The following is a 23,213-nucleotide window of genomic DNA, read 5'->3' on the forward strand; positions in this document are numbered from 1 at the left end:
AAACTTGAGACAAGCTTCAGAAACTAACCGTATTGCTTTAGAAAAGGCGAAGTTAGACCTGGAATATCGAAAGCTTGATTTAATTAAGGATGGTAAATTGGGTGTAGAGGGTTCAAAGGAGGTGTCATCTAGTTTGCAGTTGGTTCCTCAGTTTAATGATAAGGACCCTGATGTATTCTTTACTTTGTTTGAACATGTTGCAGACACCAGGAAGTGGTCCGATGAGCACAGGTGTTTGTTGCTGCAGTGTGTGTTACAGGGGAAAGCACAGGAGGCTTACTCCTCTTTGTCCTCGGAGGATGCAAGAGACTACTCTAAGGTTAAAGCTGCTATTTTGCGGGCATACGAGCTTGTGCCTGAGGCGTACCGCCTGAGATTTCGGCAAGCAAGGAAAGAAGTAGGACAAACGCATCTGGAGTTTGCGAGAGATTTGCGCAAGCATTTCACTCGATGGTGCTCTGCTGGTGACATTAAAATGTTTGATGATTTGTCTGATTTGATGATAGTTGAACAGTTTAAATCTTCTGTGCCTGAACGTGTAGCTACCTTTATCTCTGAGCATAAAGCTAAAACTCCTGAAAAAGCGGCGGAACTGGCTGATGAATTTACATTAATGCATAAAAATAGTTCTCATGATGTTGGTAAGCCTGGGTTAAATGCAGCCCAGGGGGCAAGTAGACCATTGCCGGGGCCCTTGACGTCATTGTCAAGTCAGGCCACGGACTTAGTATGCAATTACTGTCATGAAATTGGGCACTGGAAGGTGGATTGCCCCGCCTTAAAAAATAGACCACCGCGCTCGACTTATAAGTACGTTAAACCAAATGCACTAGCTAGGTCTTTGCATTCTATTGAGTCGTGTGCACGGAGCTCAGGGGGTGACAGAGATTTTGCAAAAGATTGTTTAATGTCCTATTTGCCCTTTATTACTGATGGCTGTTTTTTTTTTCCCAGGTCAGAACAGTGTTCCGGTGAAAATTCTGCGGGACACAGGCGCTGTAGATTCATTTATTTTACAGTCTGTGCTACCTTTCTCTGAGCAGTCATACACTGGTGATAATGTTTTAATTCGTGGAATTGGTTTGAATATGGTTTCTGGTCCCCTTCACAGAATTAATATTCAGTCTGATTTTGTGCAGGGGGAAATTGTCCTCGGGGTTTGTCCGGCCCTCCCTGTGGAGGGAGTCCATATTATTTTAGGCAATGCAATTGCGGGGCACCGTGTTTGGGGTGACGCTCCTTCACCCATTGTGTCTGATTCCCCTGGTACACCTGTTTGTGCTCCCAGTAATGAGGGGGAGAGCCCAGCCTGTGCAGTGACAAGGTCGATGAGCAGCACTGATCATCATGTGGTGCCGACTGCTGTGCAGAGGGAAAGTTTGGGGTCTGTGCTGGGTGTTCCTGATTTGTCTAATCTGCCCTTTCCTTTGTCAGGGGAGGAGTTGTGCAATGCACAGGCTGGTGATCCAGGGTTGGCTGATTTGTTTAAGAACGTTTTGTTCCCCACAGATGCATTGGGAGTAGCAAGGGGGTACTTCCTGGATAATGGGGTTCTCTTCCGTAAGTGGGTACCACAAGGGGAGGTGTTTGTGGGGGATGCCTATGTCCAGGTGGTAGTTCCTGCTCAATTTCGAAATTCCGTATTGCAGGTTGCGCATGACCAGTGCGGTCATGGGGGCGTGAAGAAGACGTATGATCGAGTTCTTAGAACTTTTTTTTGGCCGCGCGTAAAAAAGGATGTGTCTGCGTATATAAAGACATGCCATACCTGTCAGATCACTAGTAAGCCAAATCAAATGCTCAAACCTGTGCCTTTGCGCCCAATTGTAGCTGTTGGGGAACCTTTTGAGCACATTGCTATTGATTGTGTAGGTCCACTGCCTAGGTCGAAGAATGGTAGTAATTATATTTTTACGCTAATGTGTTTGAACACTCGTTATCCTTTCGCTTTTCCTTTGCGCACTATCTCTACGAAAGCGGTACTACGAGCTTTAATTCAGTTTATGTCTGTTTTTGGCATTCCAAGATTTGTGCAAAGCGACCGCGGGTCTAATTTTACTTCCCGTGTGTTTGCTGATGTCCTAAAACAACCGCGCATAGAACACCTTACATCCACAGCATATCATGCACAGTCGCAGGGTTCCGTTGAAAGATTCCATCAGTCTATGAAATCTCTCCTCTGTGCTTACTGCGTGCAGCTGGATGCAGACTGGGAGGAGTCACTAACGTGGCTCATGCTGGCTGCTCGTGAAGTTGTGCAGGAGAGTACTGGGTTTAGCCCGAATGATTTGGTGTTCGGTTACAAGGTGCGGGGACTTTTGTCAGTTTTGGGGGATGTAGGTAAACCTGTTGTACCGCCCACCAATGTTGAAGGTTATGTGCTTGGGTTTAAGGACAGGTTGTCCAGGGCTTGGGATATAGCAAGAACAAATCTGGAGACCGCACAAAAGAAAATGAAAACCTTGTATGATCGAGCCGTAGAGCGTCGCTCTTTTGAAGCTGGGGATCAAGTGCTGGTGCTTCGTCAGTTAGTGGGGTCACCATTTGAGTCTAAATTTGATGGCCCATATTTGGTTATTCGTAAGGTTTCTGACGAGAATTATTTGGTGTCCACCCCATTTCATAGAAAAAAATCTACGTATCATCATGTAAATTTGATGAAGCCCTATTATGAGTCTATGTGCACCAAGCCAGTCTTAACCTCTGCTCCTGTTTTTGCTGGAGAAACTGGTGATGAAATTGTTGATCCAAACGATGGCATTCTTTGTGGGCGTTTGAAGAACTCTGAGTGTTTGTCGCAGTTGGAGGGGATATTTGTGTACATACCTGAACCCCAACGGGGGGAGTTAATCCATCTGATACGTAAATATCCCGACCTGTTTGGAGACACTCTGTCTCGAACCACCTGGATAGAGCATGATATTGATGTTACTGATTCTGCCCCTATTAGACAACGCTTTAATAGAGTGTCACCAGAAAAACGCAAAGTCTTGGAAACTGAAATTAAATACCTGATTGATAATAACCTTGCTGTACCTTCCTTTTCAGAATGGGCGTCTCCGTGCATCCTGGTAGAGAAGCCCGACAAAATGGTTAGATTCTGCACAGACTTTAGAAAAGTGAATAGTGTCACCAAAGGAGATAATTTTCCTTTGCCTCGTATTGAGGATTGTGTGGATTCGGTGGGCTCTGCCAGGTTTGTAACGAAACTTGATCTCTTGAAGGGATATTGGCAGGTGCCGTTAACACCAAGGGCCAGGGAAATATCATTCTTTATCACCCCGTTTGGATTATATTCTTACACCGTTATGAGTTTCGGTCTGAGAAATGCGCCCGCCACGTTTCAGCGGCTTATGAATCGGGTAATTTCGGGGTTAGAGGGCTGTGCCGTTTATTTGGACGATTTAATTTTGGTCAGTGACACTTGGGAATCACGTCTGCAGAGGCTCAAATCAGTGTTTGATCGCTTGATCGAGGCGCAGTTGACGGTGAACTTATCCAAATGTGAATTTGCCAGAGGGACCGTGACTTACCTCGGCAAAGTTTTTGGCAAGGGTGAAGTGCGCCCTATTGATGCTAAAATTATGGCTATTCAACAGTACCCATCCCCAATTACAAAAAAAGATTTGCGGAGATTTTTGGATTTAGTGGGGTTTTACAGATGTTTTTGTAAGAATTTTGCCACCGTGGTAGCACCATTGACTAATCTTTTGAGGGATGGAGAAAAATATGTGTGGACTTCTGGCTGTCAAATGGCTTTTGAAAATGTCAAGTTAATTCTGTGTTCTGCTCCTGTTCTGTCTGCCCCACGTTTTGATAAGCCTTTTGCATTGCAGGTTGATGCCTGCAACGTCGGAGCAGGCGCTGTTCTGATGCAGGTTCATGAGCATGGCATTTACCATCCTGTGTGTTTCTTTTCCAAAAAATTCTGTTCCTACCAGCTTCACTATTCTGTGGTTGAGAAAGAGACACTGGCGCTAATATGGGCTTTGCAATATTTTTCCGTTTACATCAATTCCGCAGTAGCTTTGACCGTTTATTCAGATCATAACCCTCTAGTCTTTTTAAATTCACTGAAGTGTCCAAATCAGCGTTTAGTGCAGTGGTCTCTGTTTTTACAGTCATACTGCTTGGACATAAGACATATCAAAGGGTCTGAAAACATTGTGGCCGATGCGTTATCCCGTGCATGATCTATGTTGTTTTTGCGCTCTCTCTGCCTCTGTGTCTCTCTGTCTCTTCTACTCATGGGATTGGAGGGGGGAGAAGATGACCATTGTTTTTGTTTTGTCTTAGGAAACTGTGGAAAAACAAAACAAAACTACGATCCAGAGGGCTGTGCGTTTTTTGAAAAGGGGGGGGGCATGTGACAACCATACGGTCTATGGTGACGACTGCGAGTGCTCTTGGGTGCGGCTGCACTGATTGCCACCTGGCGGGATGAGCTCACCTTCGCCCTTATTTATTGGACTTCCCTCAGTTGTTAGTTGCCCGTGAGCATTAGGCTTCACGTTGGCCGCTTGTTGTGTGCGGTTGGTTTTCTGTGATTGTGATCTTGCAAGTGTTTTAATAAAAGACCCATGGTATTTTGAATTTGGTTTTTGGGTATTTTTTTTTTTGGTGTTGTTACGTTTTTGAGCCGCACGTAACATGTTAAATAGCTTACTGTTTAACTTGTATTTTAATACGAGACTGGTAACGTGTTCTCTTTAGCCGGTAAAATTTGGCTCTTTGAGTCTGCCATTACAAGAATGCATTCCTGGTAAGTTACTGTTAATTCAAAGGAAGTGACGTCACGTTTGAAAGTTTGTGGCATATCTGGCTTTGTCTGCTTTGCAAAGCATAGCATGTTTTTAACGTGTTTAAATATATATTCCACAACAAAACTAAAACCAAAGCATTCCTTCTAAGAGATGCCATTCAAGGCTGTTCAAGTATAGCCAAAAATGAAAAAAAAAAAGCTTAATTTTGATCCATTATAGCCCAAAGTCGGCAGGACATTTATGGAATGAATGGGTTCGATTTGTACGGACAAAGACAGCTAACTCCAAACCAACAGGACGGTTTGGTGTCTGCTCCATACATTTTGAAGAAGATAAATTTGTCAGGCAAATTCACGTAGAAGGATCTGAGCAACGTCTGGTTCGCGGAGCAGTTCCTACAATCTGGAAACAGAAGTCCGAAGCGCCATCTCAAAAAGCTCACTGCTGCACAGTAAGTGTCAAGCTTGTGTTTAGCCTGTTGTTTGACTTTATCAGTTGTCCTTAGTCTTTTATCCTTTTCACTGATAGCAGTTTTGAAGTGTCAGAGTGCAATTACCCTTATTTATTTTTATTACAATCACAGTATCTCTGCCATCATAAGACTTTTTTCAAAATTCCAAAACCTATTATCTTTCTGTCACACCTGCACGCTGTGGTGCGTGCATCAGCCGCACTCTAGGGTATGTTCCGGACCACGTGGTGAGCGGACTCTTGCACGCGCGCCATTAACTATTGTAACCCGGATGCCATCTCCGAGTCACGTGACTGCATCTTAGCATGTCAATTTATTGTCAGTAATAAATGGTGGTAAAATTTATGATGAGCAGAATATTTGTATTTTTGTTTTTTTATTTCTGTTAAAACATTGTGAAAGCACCTAGATAAGATTTAATGAGAGATGTTCCATCAGAGAGTAAAGGGGAAATACTGTATACGTGAGTTCATGAAGTTATCGCGGGACTTGAGGGGGAGGGAGAAAGGGGGGGAAATGAAAAAAAGGGGAAAGAACAAAGGGGAGCTCCGGGCAAGCTGCTTGGAGAAGGCTAAAGTTTGAGAAATATTTCATTATTTACTCAGTTACTGATAATTTGTAACAGTTTATTGTTGATGAACCAAGCCATCCGAGTTTGGGGAGGCTTGATTTTATACCGGGCATCAACTAGTTGTAAACATTGCAAGGTGGACACCGAGTTAAGGCAACGCACATGAGTTGTGCCAGCAGCTAGTTATAAAAAGAGAAGTGCATAGTCACGCAGCCGTTGTTGGCTATAGTTAGACAAAGAAGACAGCGAACGTTGCTTGGTTAGCGCCTCAGACTACCAGGCACGTCTGAGGTTCCACCAGGTAACCATCGAGGGATCAACGCGCCCCGGATAGCGCCACTGACGACCCGGGTAACGTCAGTGGTTCATCCGGGCCACGAGGGAGGCTCGCGCTTCGTGTCGGATGGTTGCATGGGCGATATGCGACAACATAAAAATCATCCCGCTACAGCTCGCTGGGTGTCGTGAGTAACAACAGACTTTTGGAGGGAAACAAAACTAGTGAGACACAACAGGCCTGCAACGTTTGTTATTTTCATAGCCGGCTTTTTCTTTTGGTGCACCGGTGCATTTGTGTGATTGTAACTAAAAGTGTGAAGTAAGCGTCGCGGTTTCTCTGAGTGCTTGGGGAAACATTTGTTTAGTTTACAGTTATAGTGGGGCGACCGTGTGACGGATTTACTTGTAAAGGGGAAGCCTTTTGTTTGGTTAAAGGGGTACTTACTATTTGTTACGGGGAAATTTATGAACGCAACTAGTGTGTAACATCCTTGGTTATTTTATTTCTGCTGGTTTACACAGGGGTAACATAAGTGTTGTTTGTATTGTATTGGTTGGGATTTTTCCTTTTTTTTATTACCCTTTTGAACATTGGTCACAGACAACAATTTATGTTGCTATTGAGTATGCACCTGGTGTTCTGAATAAATATTTTTCCTTTTGAAAATTCCGTATATTACTTGTCAGACTCCACTCGCTTTAGGATAATTACATTGACAGGTACCAATATTTGCTATAACTTAGCGCGAACCCACTTTGGTCCTCTTATTTATTTGAATGGTAATAGGATGGGCTACATAAAATGGCGACGAGGATGGGATTTATCTAGCAGTGGGTATAGTATTTAAGCTGGTGGTTAACGTAATAAGTGAGTGGAGTAGTTTAGTTTAATATAATAACTTACCAGTAGCAATGTCTTTTTTGGTCAATTGGTGTAAGGGGGAGGGGCTAGACCCCAAACATGCCTTGGTAGTCCGTCGTGTCTTAGCTGATGTCAGCAATGACACATTGGAAGAAACTCTCAATTCAATTAAACGCCTTGGTCGGGTTAAAGTGAAGGGAAAAATGTTCGATCCCCAAACTAATGGATTAGTGGTACTGTGTGCTTGTAGTGAGGTGGTGAATATAAAAGCAATTCCACTAGATGTGGTACCTAGCACAGGAGGGGAGCCTTGGACACTCAGTGTGCCCGGTTCAGAAGAAGAAGAAAGTGTGACCCCAAAGCCTGTACAGCAGACTGCATCACCACCACTCACAACCGAGCAGCAGTTCCTAAAGTCCATAGGGGATATTTTAGAGAAAACACAACGACCGGTAGTACCTGAGAACACTGCTTTTCGGAGGTTACGAGCTTTCTCAGGAAACGCCCCAACCCTAGCTGGGGAAGAAACCCTCGACACTTGGCTGATGCAGGCCCATTTGATGGTGGATGAATGTGAGTGCTCTGTTGGCGAAAAACACAAACGCATCATTGAGAGCTTAAAAGGCCCTGCATTAGAGATAGCTCAAGCGGTTAGGTCTAGTGACCCTCAAGCAACACCCAAAGACTATCTAGAGGCCATGGAGCGGGCCTTTGGCTCTTCTGTATCCGGAGAGGACCTGTATTATACATTTAGATCACTTCGCCAAAATCAAGGAGAGCGATTGTCAGACTTTCTGCGCCGCATTGAACATGCATTAACTAAGGTTGTTTTTAGGGGTGGTGTAGCAGCTAGCCAGAGAGATCGGGTGCGTATTGAACAACTTCTACGAGGGGCAATTGAGTCAGACCTTATGCTGGTACAACTACGCCTCCGTGAGCGCAAGGACTCACCCCCTTCATTTTTACAGCTGCTAACTGAAATCCGGGAAGAGGAAGATCAGCAGTCAGTGAGACAGAAGTCACCACCCCCGAACCCCAAAGCCACAATACGGCAGGTTAGAACAAATGATGATGAGCCGCTGAGTTCCACAGATGCAGCTAAGCTCCGAGCCGAACTGGATAAGCTCAGAGTGGTGGTTGCGAAGCTGACAGCTAACGAAGCAAGACACTCAGCTCCCAGCAGGGAGACAGAGACTACCGTAGCTCCACCCAGTAATCAAATGGACAACGACAGTGAGGTGCGGGCATTACAAAGACAGGTATCTGACCTACAGCAACAATTACAGATTATGGCTGTGAACCACCGAAGTATGCCCTTCAGTACAACCCCAGAATGGAAGCCCCAGGGTGCGGGTAGCTCTTATAGCAAACCAGTGCCTGCTAGCAGTAGGAGGGCGCAGCCTCCTAGTGGGTTAGGAGAGTATTTTTGCTATCGCTGCGGGCAGGATGGACATATAGCCACTCGGTGCAATGCTGAAGAAGACTCCGCTAAAGTCATCACTCGACTTATTCGCAATTTGCGTAAGCAAAAGGGTGAAGACCATGACTTTTCCCAGAACCAACCCGCCTCTGCAGATACACATTGCCCTGCAAAGAAAAGTCACGTGGAGACCCCAGTCGCCTCCATCCTTCCTGATGGGTTGGTGGGAAAACCATCTCTGAGTCCTGTGAAGATAGAGGGACAGGCATGCATGGCTCTAATGGATAGCAGGTCCACGGTTACTATTATTTTTGAGAAGTGGTACCATGAACATTTGTCTCATCTTACCATTCAGCCCATTTCTAGTTTGTGTATCTGGGGTTTAAGTGACAGCAGCTACCCATACCTGGGTTATATGGCAGTCTCTCTGCAGATTGAAGATGATGAGGGCAATTGCCTTACCCAGACAGTCTTAGCATTGGTTTGTCCTGACCCTCAAGGGCCAGACCAAGTACCCGTGATCATAGGTACCAATGCGAGGGCATTCCGCCATGAACGTGTGGCATGTATCAGATCAAGTGGCCGTCACCCCGCGACAACCTGGAGAGTGACTGCTGGTCTCCCAACACCGAGCTACGAACCCATGAAAAGTCTTACGGCTGATCATGTGGGACAGGTGAAGTGGGTAGGCCCAGGGCCACTTACCTTGACACCTGGGGAATCCTGTCTAGCTGTTGGCAAGGCCACGATCGACGGTGCAGGAACTCCGGGCATACTGGTTGTAGATAGCTCGAATGCATTGCCACAGGGAGTGGCCTTACCTCCTTGTGTGTTGTTACCAACTGACCTGGATAAAGACCATTGTAAAGTTCTCCTACAGAATGTCTCACTGAAAACAAAATCCATTCCCAAAGGGACAGTCATCGCTCAGATCCATAAAGCAGACGTGGTAACTGGTCTTGCCCAGGCTCCATCAACTCAGGATGCCATTGATCCAGCTCTGTTTGATTTTGGCAACTCCCCGTTACCCCAGATATGGCAAGACAGACTGGCTCAGAAGTTAGCTGAAAGGACCAAAGTGTTCTCCATGGAGGAATGGGATGTGGGGTTGGCAAAAGACGTGGAGCACCGCATTAGGCTGACAGACTGCAGACCTTTTAGAGAACGGTCCCGACGCATTGCTCCAGGGGATATTGATGATGTACGGCGCCATTTACAGGAGTTGTTGGCGGCCGGAATAATTAGGGAATCACGTAGCCCATACGCATCGCCCATCGTCGTGGCAAGGAAAAAGAGTGGCAAAGTTCGCATGTGTATTGATTACAGAACCCTAAACACCCGCACTATTCCTGATCAGTACACCGTGCCCAGGATAGATGATGCACTCGACTGCCTATCCGGGAGCAAGTGGTTTTCCGTTTTAGATTTGAGAAGCGGTTATTACCAGATTCCTATGTCTGAAGAGGACAAGGAGAAGACAGCTTTTATCTGCCCACTGGGTTTCTATCAATTTGAACGAATGCTGCAGGGCATCATGGGTGCTCCTGCAACGTTCCAACGTTTGATGGAGAAAGCAGTGGGAGATATGCATCTGTTACAGTGCCTGGTATATCTGGACGATGTAATCGTGTTCAGCCGCACCCTTGAAGAGCACGAAGAGCGATTGCTTAAAGTTTTGGACCGCCTGGAAGAATTTGGTCTGAAAGTGTCCATTGATAAGTGTCAGTTCTTTCGTACCTGCGTTAAGTATGTTGGACACATTGTGTCTGAAGATGGGGTCTCAACAGACCCAGACAAGATTACTGCGGTGTCCCAGTGGCCACAGCCCACAAACTTAAAGACGTTGCAGTCATTTTTAGGGTTCTGTGGTTATTACAGACGGTTTATCGCTAACTACTCGGCAATTGTACGCCCCCTGACTGATTTGACGAGAGGTTATGAACCCCCCCGAAGGGGGCGACCAAAACAAAATGAACAGGGAAAACTTTACTTGAGCAAGACCGAGCCGTTTGGAGACCGATGGACTCCTGCCTGTACAGAGGCATTCCAAAAAATTAAGACTTGCTTGCTTCAGGCCCCAGTTTTAGCATTCGCTGACCCAACACGCCCTTACATACTGCATGTGGACGCCAGTTTTGATGGCCTGGGAGCTGTGCTCAACCAAGAATACCCAGAAGGGTTGCGACCAGTAGCATTTGAAAGCAGAAAGCTCAGTGGATCAGAACGCAACTACCCAGTCCATCAACTCGAATTTCTAGCGCTGAAGTGGGCGGTAGTCGATAAATTTCACGACTACCTTTATGGCCTTCGTTTTACTGTACGCACCGACAATAATCCACTAACTTACGTCCTGACTAGTGCCAAATTGAATGCCTGTGGCCATAGGTGGTTGGCGGCCTTGTCTGTATATGATTTCAGCATACAATACAGACCAGGCCGTGAAAATGTTGATGCTGACCTTTTATCCCGAAATGTAGCCGGTGAGGTTGAGTGTATCTCCCCTGCTGGGGTGAAAGCCATTTGTAAGCCCATTCATGCCCCCTTGCTCCGTGACCCCGCAACACGATGCATTGATCAGTTGGGTGCACCACCCCAGTGCGTTCCGAAGGCGTATGTTCACACAGTCCAGGTCAACGAAAGGAATTTAGAGCCCTTTAGTTTAGCAGAGTTGCGTGGGGCACAGGATGGAGATGACACTATCACTAAAATGAAACGAGCCCTGCTAGCAGGACGTAAAAGTGCCTCCCCACATGACTCGCCAGAACTTGGTGCCTTACGAAGAGAGTGGCCACGTCTCGTTATCAAGAATGGGGTGCTATATCGAAACACTGTCAGGAAATTAGGGAAGAAGATCTCCCAGTTCGTGCTACCCAAGCAGTTGAGAGTCCCTGCCCTTAAGTCACTACATGATGATGGAGGCCACTTGGGCATTGAACGTGTCGTTGAACTGATGAGGGAAATATTTTTCTGGCCTAAGATGGCAAATGACATCGCCAACTACATAAAAAATTGCGGCAGATGTGTAGCTAGGAAGACTCTCCCTGGACGTGTGGCTCCCTTAAATCAGCTTACCAGTAGTGGACCACTCGAGCTGGTTTGCATTGATTTTTTATCGATCGAGCCAGATTCCCGCGGAATTGCAAATGTTTTAGTAGTGACAGACCACTTTACAAGATATGCACAAGCCTATGCAACTCGGGATCAGAAGGCACCTACGGTCGCACGAATATTGGTTGAGAAGTTCTTTGTCAATTATGGTTTGCCCGCTCGGATCCATTCCGATCAAGGGAGGGATTTTGAGAGCCGATTGATCAAAGAGATGCTCAGAGTGTTGGGGATCCGAAAGTCTAGAACGACTCCTTACCATCCTCAGGGGGACCCTCAACCTGAGAGGTTTAACCGTACTTTGCTGTCCATGTTGGGTACTCTAGATCCTGGAAAGAAACAAAGATGGAGCCAACAAATAGCCACGCTTGTGCACGCATACAACTGCACCCAAAATGATGCCACAGGTTACTCCCCTTATTTTCTAATGTTCGGGAGAGAGGCCCGCCTGCCCATAGATGTGTGTTTTCAGGCAGTGCTAGACAGTGAGGAGGCGGTCACTCACCCGAAGTATGTTGACAACCTGAGGCGTGACCTCAAAACTGCATACCAGTTGGCCATGGAAGCCTCCACAAAGAACCATCAAAAGAACAAAAGGGCTTATGACCTAACTTTACGACATCAGGCTCTGGAAAAGGGGGACAGAGTACTTGTGCGTGCATTAGGGGGAACTGGGAGGCAGAAGCTGAAAGACAAATGGGCTTCACTGCCCTATGTAGTCCTTGATAAGTTGCCAAACTTACCCGTTTATCGGGTGCGACCAGAAATGGGAACAGGGGCAGTGAAAACTCTACATAGAGATCATTTATTACCCATTGGCGAGTTAGTACGATTGCCCTATCCACAGACTAATGGCAATGAGGCACCGGGGCCAGCCAACAAGGGGGTGTCTACACGGCGCAAACACAGGGCAACACAAAATAGTCACCGCCCACAACACACTGACCATGAGTCCAGTTCCTCTGATAGTGATGATTATTATGCCCCTGGAGCGAGTGTGAGTTTAGAGCCTTACCTCACCCCACCTCTTGAAGGAGCTGTGGGCATAGAAAGCAGAGACCAAGATGTGTTGGAAGTACCCTCCCCTCCGCCAACACAACCTGCTACAGAGAGTAGAGAGTTTGATAATAGCGGAGATAAGAGTTCCCCTATCAGAGAAGCAGATACTGGGGTGGTACTGGACAGTGATGATGTGGATGGGCAACAAGCTCACTTAGAGCCGCTAGAAGGTGCTACCGATGATACAGACAGTGTCATTGTATCTGTTGACAGTCAAGGTGTAAAACAGCCTGCCCTGAGAGAGAGGCGACACACAAAGCCTGTGCTGCGGTTTACCTATGATGAGTTGGGGGAACCTTCAACTCGCCCTTTAGTTATTCAGCATAAGGGTCTACGGGTATTGATCAACAAAGAGGGGCACAGCCCCAAGGCTGCATGTTTGATGATTCGTATTGTTTCAACAGTCTGATGGGGACATACAGACCATTTGAAGGGGGAGGGTGTAACCCGGATGCCATCTCCGAGTCACGTGACTGCATCTTAGCATGTCAATTTATTGTCAGTAATAAATGGTGGTAAAATTTATGATGAGCAGAATATTTGTATTTTTGTTTTTTTATTTCTGTTAAAACATTGTGAAAGCACCTAGATAAGATTTAATGAGAGATGTTCCATCAGAGAGTAAAGGGGAAATACTGTATACGTGAGTTCATGAAGTTATCGCGGGACTTGAGGGGGAGGGAGAAAGGGGGGGAAATGAAAAAAAGGGGAAAGAACAAAGGGGAGCTCCGGGCAAGCTGCTTGGAGAAGGCTAAAGTTTGAGAAATATTTCATTATTTACTCAGTTACTGATAATTTGTAACAGTTTATTGTTGATGAACCAAGCCATCCGAGTTTGGGGAGGCTTGATTTTATACCGGGCATCAACTAGTTGTAAACATTGCGAGGTGGACACCGAGTTAAGGCAACGCACATGAGTTGTGCCAGCAGCTAGTTATAAAAAGAGAAGTGCATAGTCACGCAGCCGTTGTTGGCTATAGTTAGACAAAGAAGACAGCGAACGTTGCTTGGTTAGCGCCTCAGACTACCAGGCACGTCTGAGGTTCCACCAGGTAACCATCGAGGGATCAACGCGCCCCGGATAGCGCCACTGACGACCCGGGTAACGTCAGTGGTTCATCCGGGCCACGAGGGAGGCTCGCGCTTCGTGTCGGATGGTTGCATGGGCGATATGCGACAACATAAAAATCATCCCGCTACAGCTCGCTGGGTGTCGTGAGTAACAACAGACTTTTGGAGGGAAACAAAACTAGTGAGACACAACAGGCCTGCAACGTTTGTTATTTTCATAGCCGGCTTTTTCTTTTGTTTTTTCTTTTGGTGCACCGGTGCATTTGTGTGATTGTAACTAAAAGTGTGAAGTAAGCGTCGCGGTTTCTCTGAGTGCTTGGGGAAACATTTGTTTAGTTTACAGTTATAGTGGGGCGACCGTGTGACGGATTTACTTGTAAAGGGGAAGCCTTTTGTTTGGTTAAAGGGGTACTTACTATTTGTTACGGGGAAATTTATGAACGCAACTAGTGTGTAACATCCTTGGTTATTTTATTTCTGCTGGTTTACACAGGGGTAACATAAGTGTTGTTTGTATTGTATTGGTTGGGATTTTTCCTTTTTTTTATTACCCTTTTGAACATTGGTCACAGACAACAATTTATGTTGCTATTGAGTATGCACCTGGTGTTCTGAATAAATATTTTTCCTTTTGAAAATTCCGTATATTACTTGTCAGACTCCACTCGCTTTAGGATAATTACATTGACAGGTACCAATATTTGCTATAACTTAGCGCGAACCCACTTTGGTCCTCTTATTTATTTGAATGGTAATAGGATGGGCTACACTATGCACACCTGCATAAGATGAAGGCGTAATCAGTGCACCTATATAAAGACTCTGAAAACATGCGCTCACTGTGAAGTATTGCGCTACATTACATACACATTACAGAGCCTTAGCTCCTGTTTTCCTTTTTTTTCATGCTTCCGTCTTTCCCTGTGCTAATCTGTTTGTGCCATCTCCCCACCTTTTGCTTGTTTACTGTTTTTGATCTCTGCTCACCGATTTGGATTGTTTGCTTATTGTCGTCTTTTAGTTCATAAAATAAAGAAAAAAACCCACATTAAATTAGACAGTGTTTCAAACTTAACTGGTACTATATGTATTTGTGGAAGAATGTATACATGGACGTGCAGACAGCCAATCAAATTGCATCCTTAAAGATTATGAAGCATTTGGTGTAAAAGTAAAAAAATCAGATACTCTGTGGGCAGATGTTGAAAACAGGCCAGCAGTAGATAATCACTTATCAGTTGATTGTTGTATGTTTATAGTCGTTTGCAAGATGTGTGGTTTTTTTTTTTGCCTACATGAAGGAAGCATAGCCTGTGTTAAATACTGTATTGTGTTCTGGACTAAAATTGCTCATTGTGACCCTGCTCACAATGAGTTAATTGTGACAATCAAAAATTAAGACACCTTATGCTGCTAAGCAGTGCAGAACCGTCAGTCTGATCATGGTCAGAGAAGGCCATTGGCTCTCTCAAGCATTATCTTTGTATCTCCATGGCAACAAGGCTAGTGATATGCCATAGGAAGATGTATTCGGGGAAATGACCAAGACAGATGTCCTCTCAGTACGGACACAGAATCTTGGTGGATTTCCGGTGTACATATAATCCAAGGTACCATTTATATGTATGTTTTCAAAATCAAACAAATTAAATGTTTGCCTTTTTATTTTATTATCCAGAGTAAAGCCTCATGAATGAAAAATCCATGTCTGAGCCTTGCATGCTAACAAATACAGGAAGATGTGACAGATTTGTATGCACTGTGAGAAACAACATTTAATAACTAGCCAGCAACCAGTAAACCTGCCATTCTCTTTGCTCCAGTGCTTTGATGTAGAGAGACAGGTGTGCACTATTATCTAGAGACAGAAAAGCCCTCTCCCCATAAAAACAAACAAAAAAACATCCCTCCCCCCCCCCCCGAACTTAGAATCTGAGCTTGACTGTGCTTCGTGTAAACTCCATTATTGATAAAGAAAAAGGAGTTTTGACAAACCTGAAACCTTGTTGACAAAAAACGGTTATGTTCAAATTCTTGCAGCTCATTTAAGACTGTGTTGCAGCGAGAGAGAGAGAGAGATGGTACATAATCAGTGAGCCTTTTAGCTGGACATGCCACTGTTACTGCCACCATGTGGATTTAGTGAGCATTGCAGTTCCTGGCTCTTTTCTGGTGGTGTTATGATGCATGTGACAATTGATTTGCACACTACATTTAAAGGTAGAGATCCTTGACCACACACTGAACCTACATGTGATGTTACTGTAATGGAGCTGAATGCGAAATAATTGGCTAGAGGATATACTCATGATGGTGGGGGATCAGTACAGTGTATATATGAGGTTCAGTGTGTTTTTCTGTATTAACACCATGTTCACCTGCTGGGCATCTTCCCATTTTTCCCGGTTCTCTTCCTCCAGTAGATTACTGATGATCTGAAAAAAGTTCTGTATAGGGATGGAGAAAAAGAATCAATTTTACAACAGGTCTGCACTTTAAAATAAATCACTATCACTTTTCAGTTCAATAATCAACTTTTTTTTTTTTCCATGGAAGATAATGCAATTTCTTATTATAAAATGAAAAGTATATGTACATAGAATTATCTAATTCTGGATAGAATAGCATCAGCTAATTTTGTCTGCCCCAACTAACATTAGCACAACCTCCTCTCCTGCAGGTGCTCTCTGAACAAAAACACACACAAGCGAAAGGAAGCATCTCTCCCGCAGTCTAAACAGATGCCATCTTGGGTAATAGTGGAGAAAAGCCACACCAGTGATTTGTGGAGAAATGAATCTGTCAGGCAGTGTCAGTATCAAAATGCACCTGGGAGTTTCTGCTTGTGGTTGATCTTTCTCAAGTACAGATGTGAGCACTAAATTCAGGAGCATTATGGGTGCATTCTTGAAGCTAACACTAAGTGTTAGCATGCTGGTACAATCGTTTATATAAGAAGAGAAAGTGTGTGTGTATATATATATATATATATATATATATATATATATATATATATATTGTGTGTGTATGTCTCGTTATCCATTCTGAAGAGGCTGCGTCTCTGCACGGGTGCCTTTGTTTTCCACTTGAGCACTTGCAGTCTCTCTGGTGGTAGTGTGTCCAAGTAAACACTGCATGAGTGCACACAAATAGGATGGGTGTATGCAGAAAGGAGTCATATCTCTGTGAGAAGTCTTTTCAAAGCATACATTCATACAGGCATGAGAAAACAGACATTCTCTAAATTAGTTGTTGTTGTTATAGCAGTGCCCTTGGGAGCCCTTATGACAAGGCAATAGATTAAGATTATCTTACTGCACAGACATAGAGACTGTGGGATTCTCTTATCAGTAGCAGTGGCATGCTGCTGAAATCCCAAAAGCTCTTCAGGAAGAAAGAGTGCACAGTGCCTTCCATGGTTTTTGGCACCCCTTGTAAAAATTAGGACATTTTTCGATAGGGTTAGACAAAAAAAAATCAACAGTTTTGTGAAGCAGCGTCATCTCTCACTGAGAAAAAAACAACCATTAATTTAAATACATTTATTCAGAGAAAAACAAATCCCTCATCAAGAAATGATTATTTTCAACAAAAACACGTGCCATTTTTGACAGCCCTGAAAATGGTCATGAACACAATGTAACTGAAGCATTTTCCCCATTTACAGTGGTGCTTGAAAGTTTATGAACCCTTTAGAATTTACTATATTTCTGCATAAATATAACCTAAAACATCGTCAGATTTTCACACAAGTCCTAAAAGTAGATAAGGAGAATCCAGTTAAACAAATGAGACAAAATTATTATACTTGGTCATTTATTTATTGAGGAAAATGAGCCAATATTACATATCTGTGAGTGGCAAAAGTATGTGAACCTCTAGGATTAGCAGTTAATTTGAAGGTGAAATTAGAGTCAGGTGTTTTCAATCAATGGGATGACAATCAAGTGCGAGTGAGCACCCTGTTTTATTTAAAGAACAGGCATCTATCAAAGTCTGATCTTCACAAATGTTTGTGGAAGTGTATCATGGCACGAACAAAGGAGATTTCTGAGGGCCTCAGAAAAAGCGTTGATGATGCTCATCAGGCTGGAAAAGGTGACAAAACCATCTCTAAAGAATTTGGACTCCACCAATCCACAGTCAGACAGATTGTGTACAAATGGAAGAAATTCAAGACCATTGTTACCCTCCCCAGGAGTAGTCAACCAACAAAGATCACTCCAAGAGCAAGGCGTGTAATAGTCAGTGAGGTCACAAAGGAGTCCAGGGTAACTTCTAAGCAACTGAAGGCCTCTCTCACATTGGCTAATGTTAATGTTCATGAGTCCTCCATCAGGAAAACACTGAACAACAATGGTGTGCATGGCAGGGTTGCAAGGAGAAAGGCACTGCTTTCCAAAAAGAACATTGCTGCTCGTCTGCAGTTTGCTAAAGATCATGTGGACAAGCCAGAAGGCTGTTAGAAAAATGTTTTGTGGATGGATGAGACCAAAATAGAACTTTTTGGTTTAAATGAGAAGCGTCATGTTTGGAGAAAGGAAAACACTGCATTCCAGCATAAGAACCTTATCGCACCTGTGAAAAATAGTGGTGGTAGTATCATGGTTTGGGCCTGTTTTGCTGCATCTGGGCCAGGATGGCTTGCCATCATTGATGGAACAATGAATTCTGAATTATACCAGCGAATTCTAAAGGAAAATATCAGGATATCTGTCCATGAACTGAATCTCAAGAGAAGGTGGGTCATGCAGCAAGACAACGACCCTAAGCACACAAGTTGTTCTACCAAAGAAAAACTTTAATCTTCTTTAAACAATGTTTTGGAATGGCCAAGTCAAAGTCCTGGCCTTAATCCAATTGAAATGTTGTGGAAGGACCTGAAGCGAGCAGTCTATGTGAGGAAACCCACCAACATCCTAGAGTTGAAGATGTTCTGTTTGGAGGAATGGGCTAAAATTTCTCCAAGCTGGTGTGCAGGACTGATCAACAGTTACTGGAAATGTTTAGCTCCAGTTATTGCTGCACAGGGGCCCACAGGGGTGTCACACCAGATACTGGAAAAAAAAAAAAAGGTTCACATACTTTTGCCACTCACAGATATGTAATATTGGATCATTTTCCTCAATAAATAAATGACCAAGTATAATATTTTTGTCTCATTTGTTTAACTGGGTTCTCTTTATCTACTTTTAGGACTTGTGTGAAAATCTGATGCTTTAGGTCATATTTATGCAGAAATATAGAAAATTCTACAGGGTTCACAAACTTTCAAGCACCACTGTAAATCATATATTTTTGAGTTGATTGGAGTGTGTAGAAACTTTCAAGCTGTAATCTATGACTTCCTGATTAACTGGGGAACAAATGTGGTGACACAAACCAAATTTCCCTAGTCATCCATCAACATGGGAAAGATAAGAGAACACACAAACCAAATGAGGGAAAAGTGTGTTGACTTTCAGAAGTCAGGGAGAGGTTATAAAAAAAAAGGCTACTCACCTAAAAATGCCCATTTCTACTGTTAGGGAAATAATAAAGTGGACACCAACTGGATGTGTTACAAACTTGCCTGGAAGAGGTCCCAAGTTATTTTGCCCCTACATTCAGTGAGGAGGATGGTAAGAGAGGAAAAAGGTGTGTGTGTAGTCCAAACTAGTTTTTAACTAGTTTTATATGAAACTTATGAAAATTTTCCATAAAATATGTTAGCAAATAATCCCATGCTATTTTTTAAAAAGCAAATTAAAAATAACTGCTGGATAAAAACCCATCTATCTTATATAAGTAAAAGATATAAATTTTGTTGTCTGGTGACCAAGTGTTTGAGATACATTGCCTTGCACTTACAATCGAATACCCTATGGTGGTACACATTCGTACGGACATCGTGCAGTCGTGAAAACCATCAAAAATCAGGTTGATGTATTACCATATTCTCTTAAGTATGGAGCACTGCTCCACATGGTTTGCACACAGGGAGATCTGCTAAAATCTTGGGGTTTCCAAGTCTCCAAAACCACCATCAGACTCCACCTCCATGTTAACAGATTATTTGGAAGGTATAATGGGGAGGAGGAGGAACCTTTTGTCATCTCATCTCATTATCTCTAGCCGCTTTATCCTGTCCTACAGGGTCGCAGGCAAGCTGGAGCCTATCCCAGCTGACTACAGGCGAGAGACGGGGTACACCCTGGACAAGTCGCCAGGTCATCACAGGGCTGACACATAGACACAGACAACCATTCACACTCACATTCACACCTACGGTCAATTTAGAGTCACCAGTTAACCTAACCTGCATGTCTTTGGACTGTGGGGGAAACCGGAGCACCCGGAGGAAACCCACGCGGACACGGGGAGAACATGCAAACTCTGCACAGAAAGGCCCTCGCCGGCCACGGGGCTCAAACCCGGACCTTCTTGCTATGAGGCGACAGTGCTAACAACTACACCACCGTGCCGCCCTGAACCTTTTGTCCATTAAGCACAAATGTAAACACCTGAAGTTTGTGAAATGCTTCTACAACTTTGACTGGAACCATGTTCCATGGTCTGATGTAAAAAAAAAATTGAGCTTTGTGGCAATAAACACTCAAGGTGGGTTTGACATAAACAGAAGGACGGCTATGATGAAAAGAACCCTGTCCCAACTGTAAAACATAGTGGAATTTTTGTGATGTTTTGGGGCTATTTTTCCTCCAAAGGCCCTGGGACCTTGTTAAGGCACATGGCACCATGGACTCCATGAAATCCCAGGACGTTTTAAATAAAAATCTGGCTGCCTCTGGGTCGTCACTGGAGCTTCCAGCAGGACAATGATCTGAAGCATGTCCAAAGCAACACAAAAACAGTTAGCTCACTTGACCTTACAGGCATTTAGCAGATGCGTTTATCCGGAGCAATGTACAACCTACCCAGAGCAGCCCGGGGAGCAGTTGGGGGTTAGATGTCTTGCTCAAGGGCACTTAAGCCATTTCTGCTGGCCCAGGGAATTAAACTGGTGACCTTTTGATCCCAAAGCTGCTACTCTAACATTTAGACCATGGCTTCTCCACAGAATCAGACTTCTGCCATGGCCATCTCAATCCCCTGACCTGAACCTCACTGAAAACCTGTGGAATGAGCTGAAGGGGAGAGTGCACAAGAGGGTGCCTCGGACCCTGGATGATCTGGAGAGATTCTGTAAAGAGGCATGGTCTCAGATGCCCATCTCTGTATTCTCCAACCTTATAAAATGTTATAGGAGAAAACTTGGTGCTGTTTTACTGGCAAAAGGAGGTTGTACAAAGTATTAAATACAGGGGTGATAATAATAGTGGCACATATGTTTTTTGTTGAAAATAATAATTTCTTGATGAGGGATTTGTTTTACGCTGAATAAATTTATTTCAATTAAAGGTTGTATTTTTCTCTTTTTTCAGTGAGAGATGAAGCTCTCATCTCATCTCATCTCATCTCATTATCTCTAGCCGCTTTATCCTTCTACAGGGTCGCAGGCAAGCTGGAGCCTATCCCAGCTGACTACGGGCGAAAAGCGGGGTACACCCTGGACAAGTCGCCAGGTCATCACAGGGCAGAGATGAAGCTACTTCACCAAAATAATTACTTCACCAAAATTGATTTTTTTCTAACCCTTTTTACTAATCTTTACAAGGGGTGACAATAATCATGGAGGGCACTGTATTATAATGTTACTGTCAACATTGGTGCAAGTCATTTTGAGCCAGTTATTTATTTTCTTGTGTAGTTTATGTAATCAGGCATTATGTTGTGTACCTAACAGAGCTGCGCTGCCTATAGAGATAGAGCGTCACGGTGGTGTAGTGGTTAGCACTGTCGCCTCACAGCAAGAAGGTCCTGGGTTCGAGCCCAGCAGCCGACAAGGCTGCTGTCACACTTCTGTGTGGAGTTTGCATGTTCTCCCTGTGTCTTTGTGGGTTTCCTCTGGGTGCTCCAGTTTACCCCACAGTCCAAAGACATGCAGTTAGGCTAACTGCCTACTCTAAATGGTCCATGACCAAAAGCAGTGTGGCAGAGAAGCAGCTAGCCAGCTGTATTTACTCAAGAAATCCTAGGAAAGAGACCCAGCCCAGAACACACTGGATGGGTGAAGAAGAATTTATAAATAGAATTAACATTTATGGAATGAGTCTTCATGACAGAGAAAAGTCTTCAGGATGGAGGACTTTGTGCTCTCTGGTTTCGCGATAACATAACAAGCTGCATTTCTTGTCTTCAAGAGAGGGAAAAAAAGGTGCAGCTGAGGATACAACTATTTATAGCTATGAAAATGTAAGTTATAACAGGAATTAACTTGTCTATGTCAGGTGAGCAGGCAGCAGATGGATATAAATGTGTGAGAGAGACAGTTTATTCAGCAAACTGACAACCAAATCCAAATCATGCTCCGCTAGCAAAGTGAAGATGAAGCAAGAGTCAAGTGAGGCACAGAGTATTAGAGGCAGAACAGAAATCAGAATCAGAGTTATGGGAAATGAAATTAGAGCCAGGAAATCAGTACAGAGAATAAGGATTCGGTAAAGTCAGGCATCAAACGCTGAGCAGTAATTTGCAATGAGTTGAATGAATGAGAGTCTTTTTGTCATCAGTGGTGATTAGTTGGAAATGTGGAACAGGTGTAGTGCTGATGAGAATTCTAGAGAGGCGGGGTGGTGCAGTGCTTGTTGAGGATTGTAGTCCATGGAGGTCATGTTTAAAGGCTGCTGTGAACTCCGGGCTTTGGCGTCTTGAGCAACTGTGGACATGACAGTCTAGTGAACATTCTGCAACATTTAATATAACTATAAATGGTCAAGTATTACGTGACATTTGTTAATAAAGAGATTTTTTAAAATAATAAATAGAAATCTTAGAAAAAACTGCAATGGTATCATCACAGTATAAAACTTTGGACATCACACTACTTTGTCATGTAGCATGATCTGTCATGGTTTTTTTTTTTTGGTGTTGTTTTGTTTTTTCATTACACAAAAAATTCTTAGCATCATTTAGACCCACCTGTGTTCTTCGGGGCTGTAGCCCTCCCAATCCACCAGGTATTTGAGACTCCCTTGCCTGTGACAAGAGTTGAGGATATTATGCACCAAGTACACTCTGTCCCTCCAGATTGAGTGGTGCAGGGGGTGATGTGACTGGGGTGTTACAGGCTAAGGGACCTGGAATGGCAGGTTTTAGACAGGAGACATGAAAGGTGGGTGAATGGCAGCAGTGTTGGGGAAGATCCAGCTTGTATGAAACTTCATTGATTCTCTGGAGAACCTTGAAGGGGCTGATGTACTTGGCACTTAACTTTCTGCAGTTATTGCAGTCCTGTGTATCCTTTGTGGACAACCATATTCAGTCACCGGGGTTGCTTATAAGTGTTTCTCTTCTGTGTTTGTCCAGAAAGTGCTTGTACCTCTGGGCCACCTGTTCAAGGTGAACCCATGATCTATGGTGGGTACATCCATGGGAGAGTCATCCCAGGGAAAGAGTGGAGGTTAGTATCCTAGCACACACTGAAAAGGTGCAAGTTGTGTGGCTGAATGTTTTATTCTGGGCAGAATATGCACAGAATGTTTTCTGTGCATATTCTGCCCAGGGTAGGA

General features: G+C 44.0%; 1 protein-coding gene across 1 annotated transcript in view; it reads right to left on the reverse strand.

Annotated features, from left to right (window-relative positions):
- adgrb3 (adhesion G protein-coupled receptor B3) overlaps positions 1–23,213 on the reverse strand; it is a 722,174-nt gene that overhangs the window by 328,927 nt on the left and 370,034 nt on the right. Inside the window, exon 11 of the mRNA XM_060916854.1 lies at positions 15,981–16,049. Within this exon, the coding sequence (XP_060772837.1) occupies positions 15,981–16,049 (69 nt within the window). The remainder of the gene's footprint in view (positions 1–15,980; positions 16,050–23,213) is intronic.

This window comes from Neoarius graeffei, chromosome 3 (assembly GCF_027579695.1).
Source record: "Neoarius graeffei isolate fNeoGra1 chromosome 3, fNeoGra1.pri, whole genome shotgun sequence".
Taxonomy (NCBI): domain Eukaryota; kingdom Metazoa; phylum Chordata; class Actinopteri; order Siluriformes; family Ariidae; genus Neoarius; species Neoarius graeffei.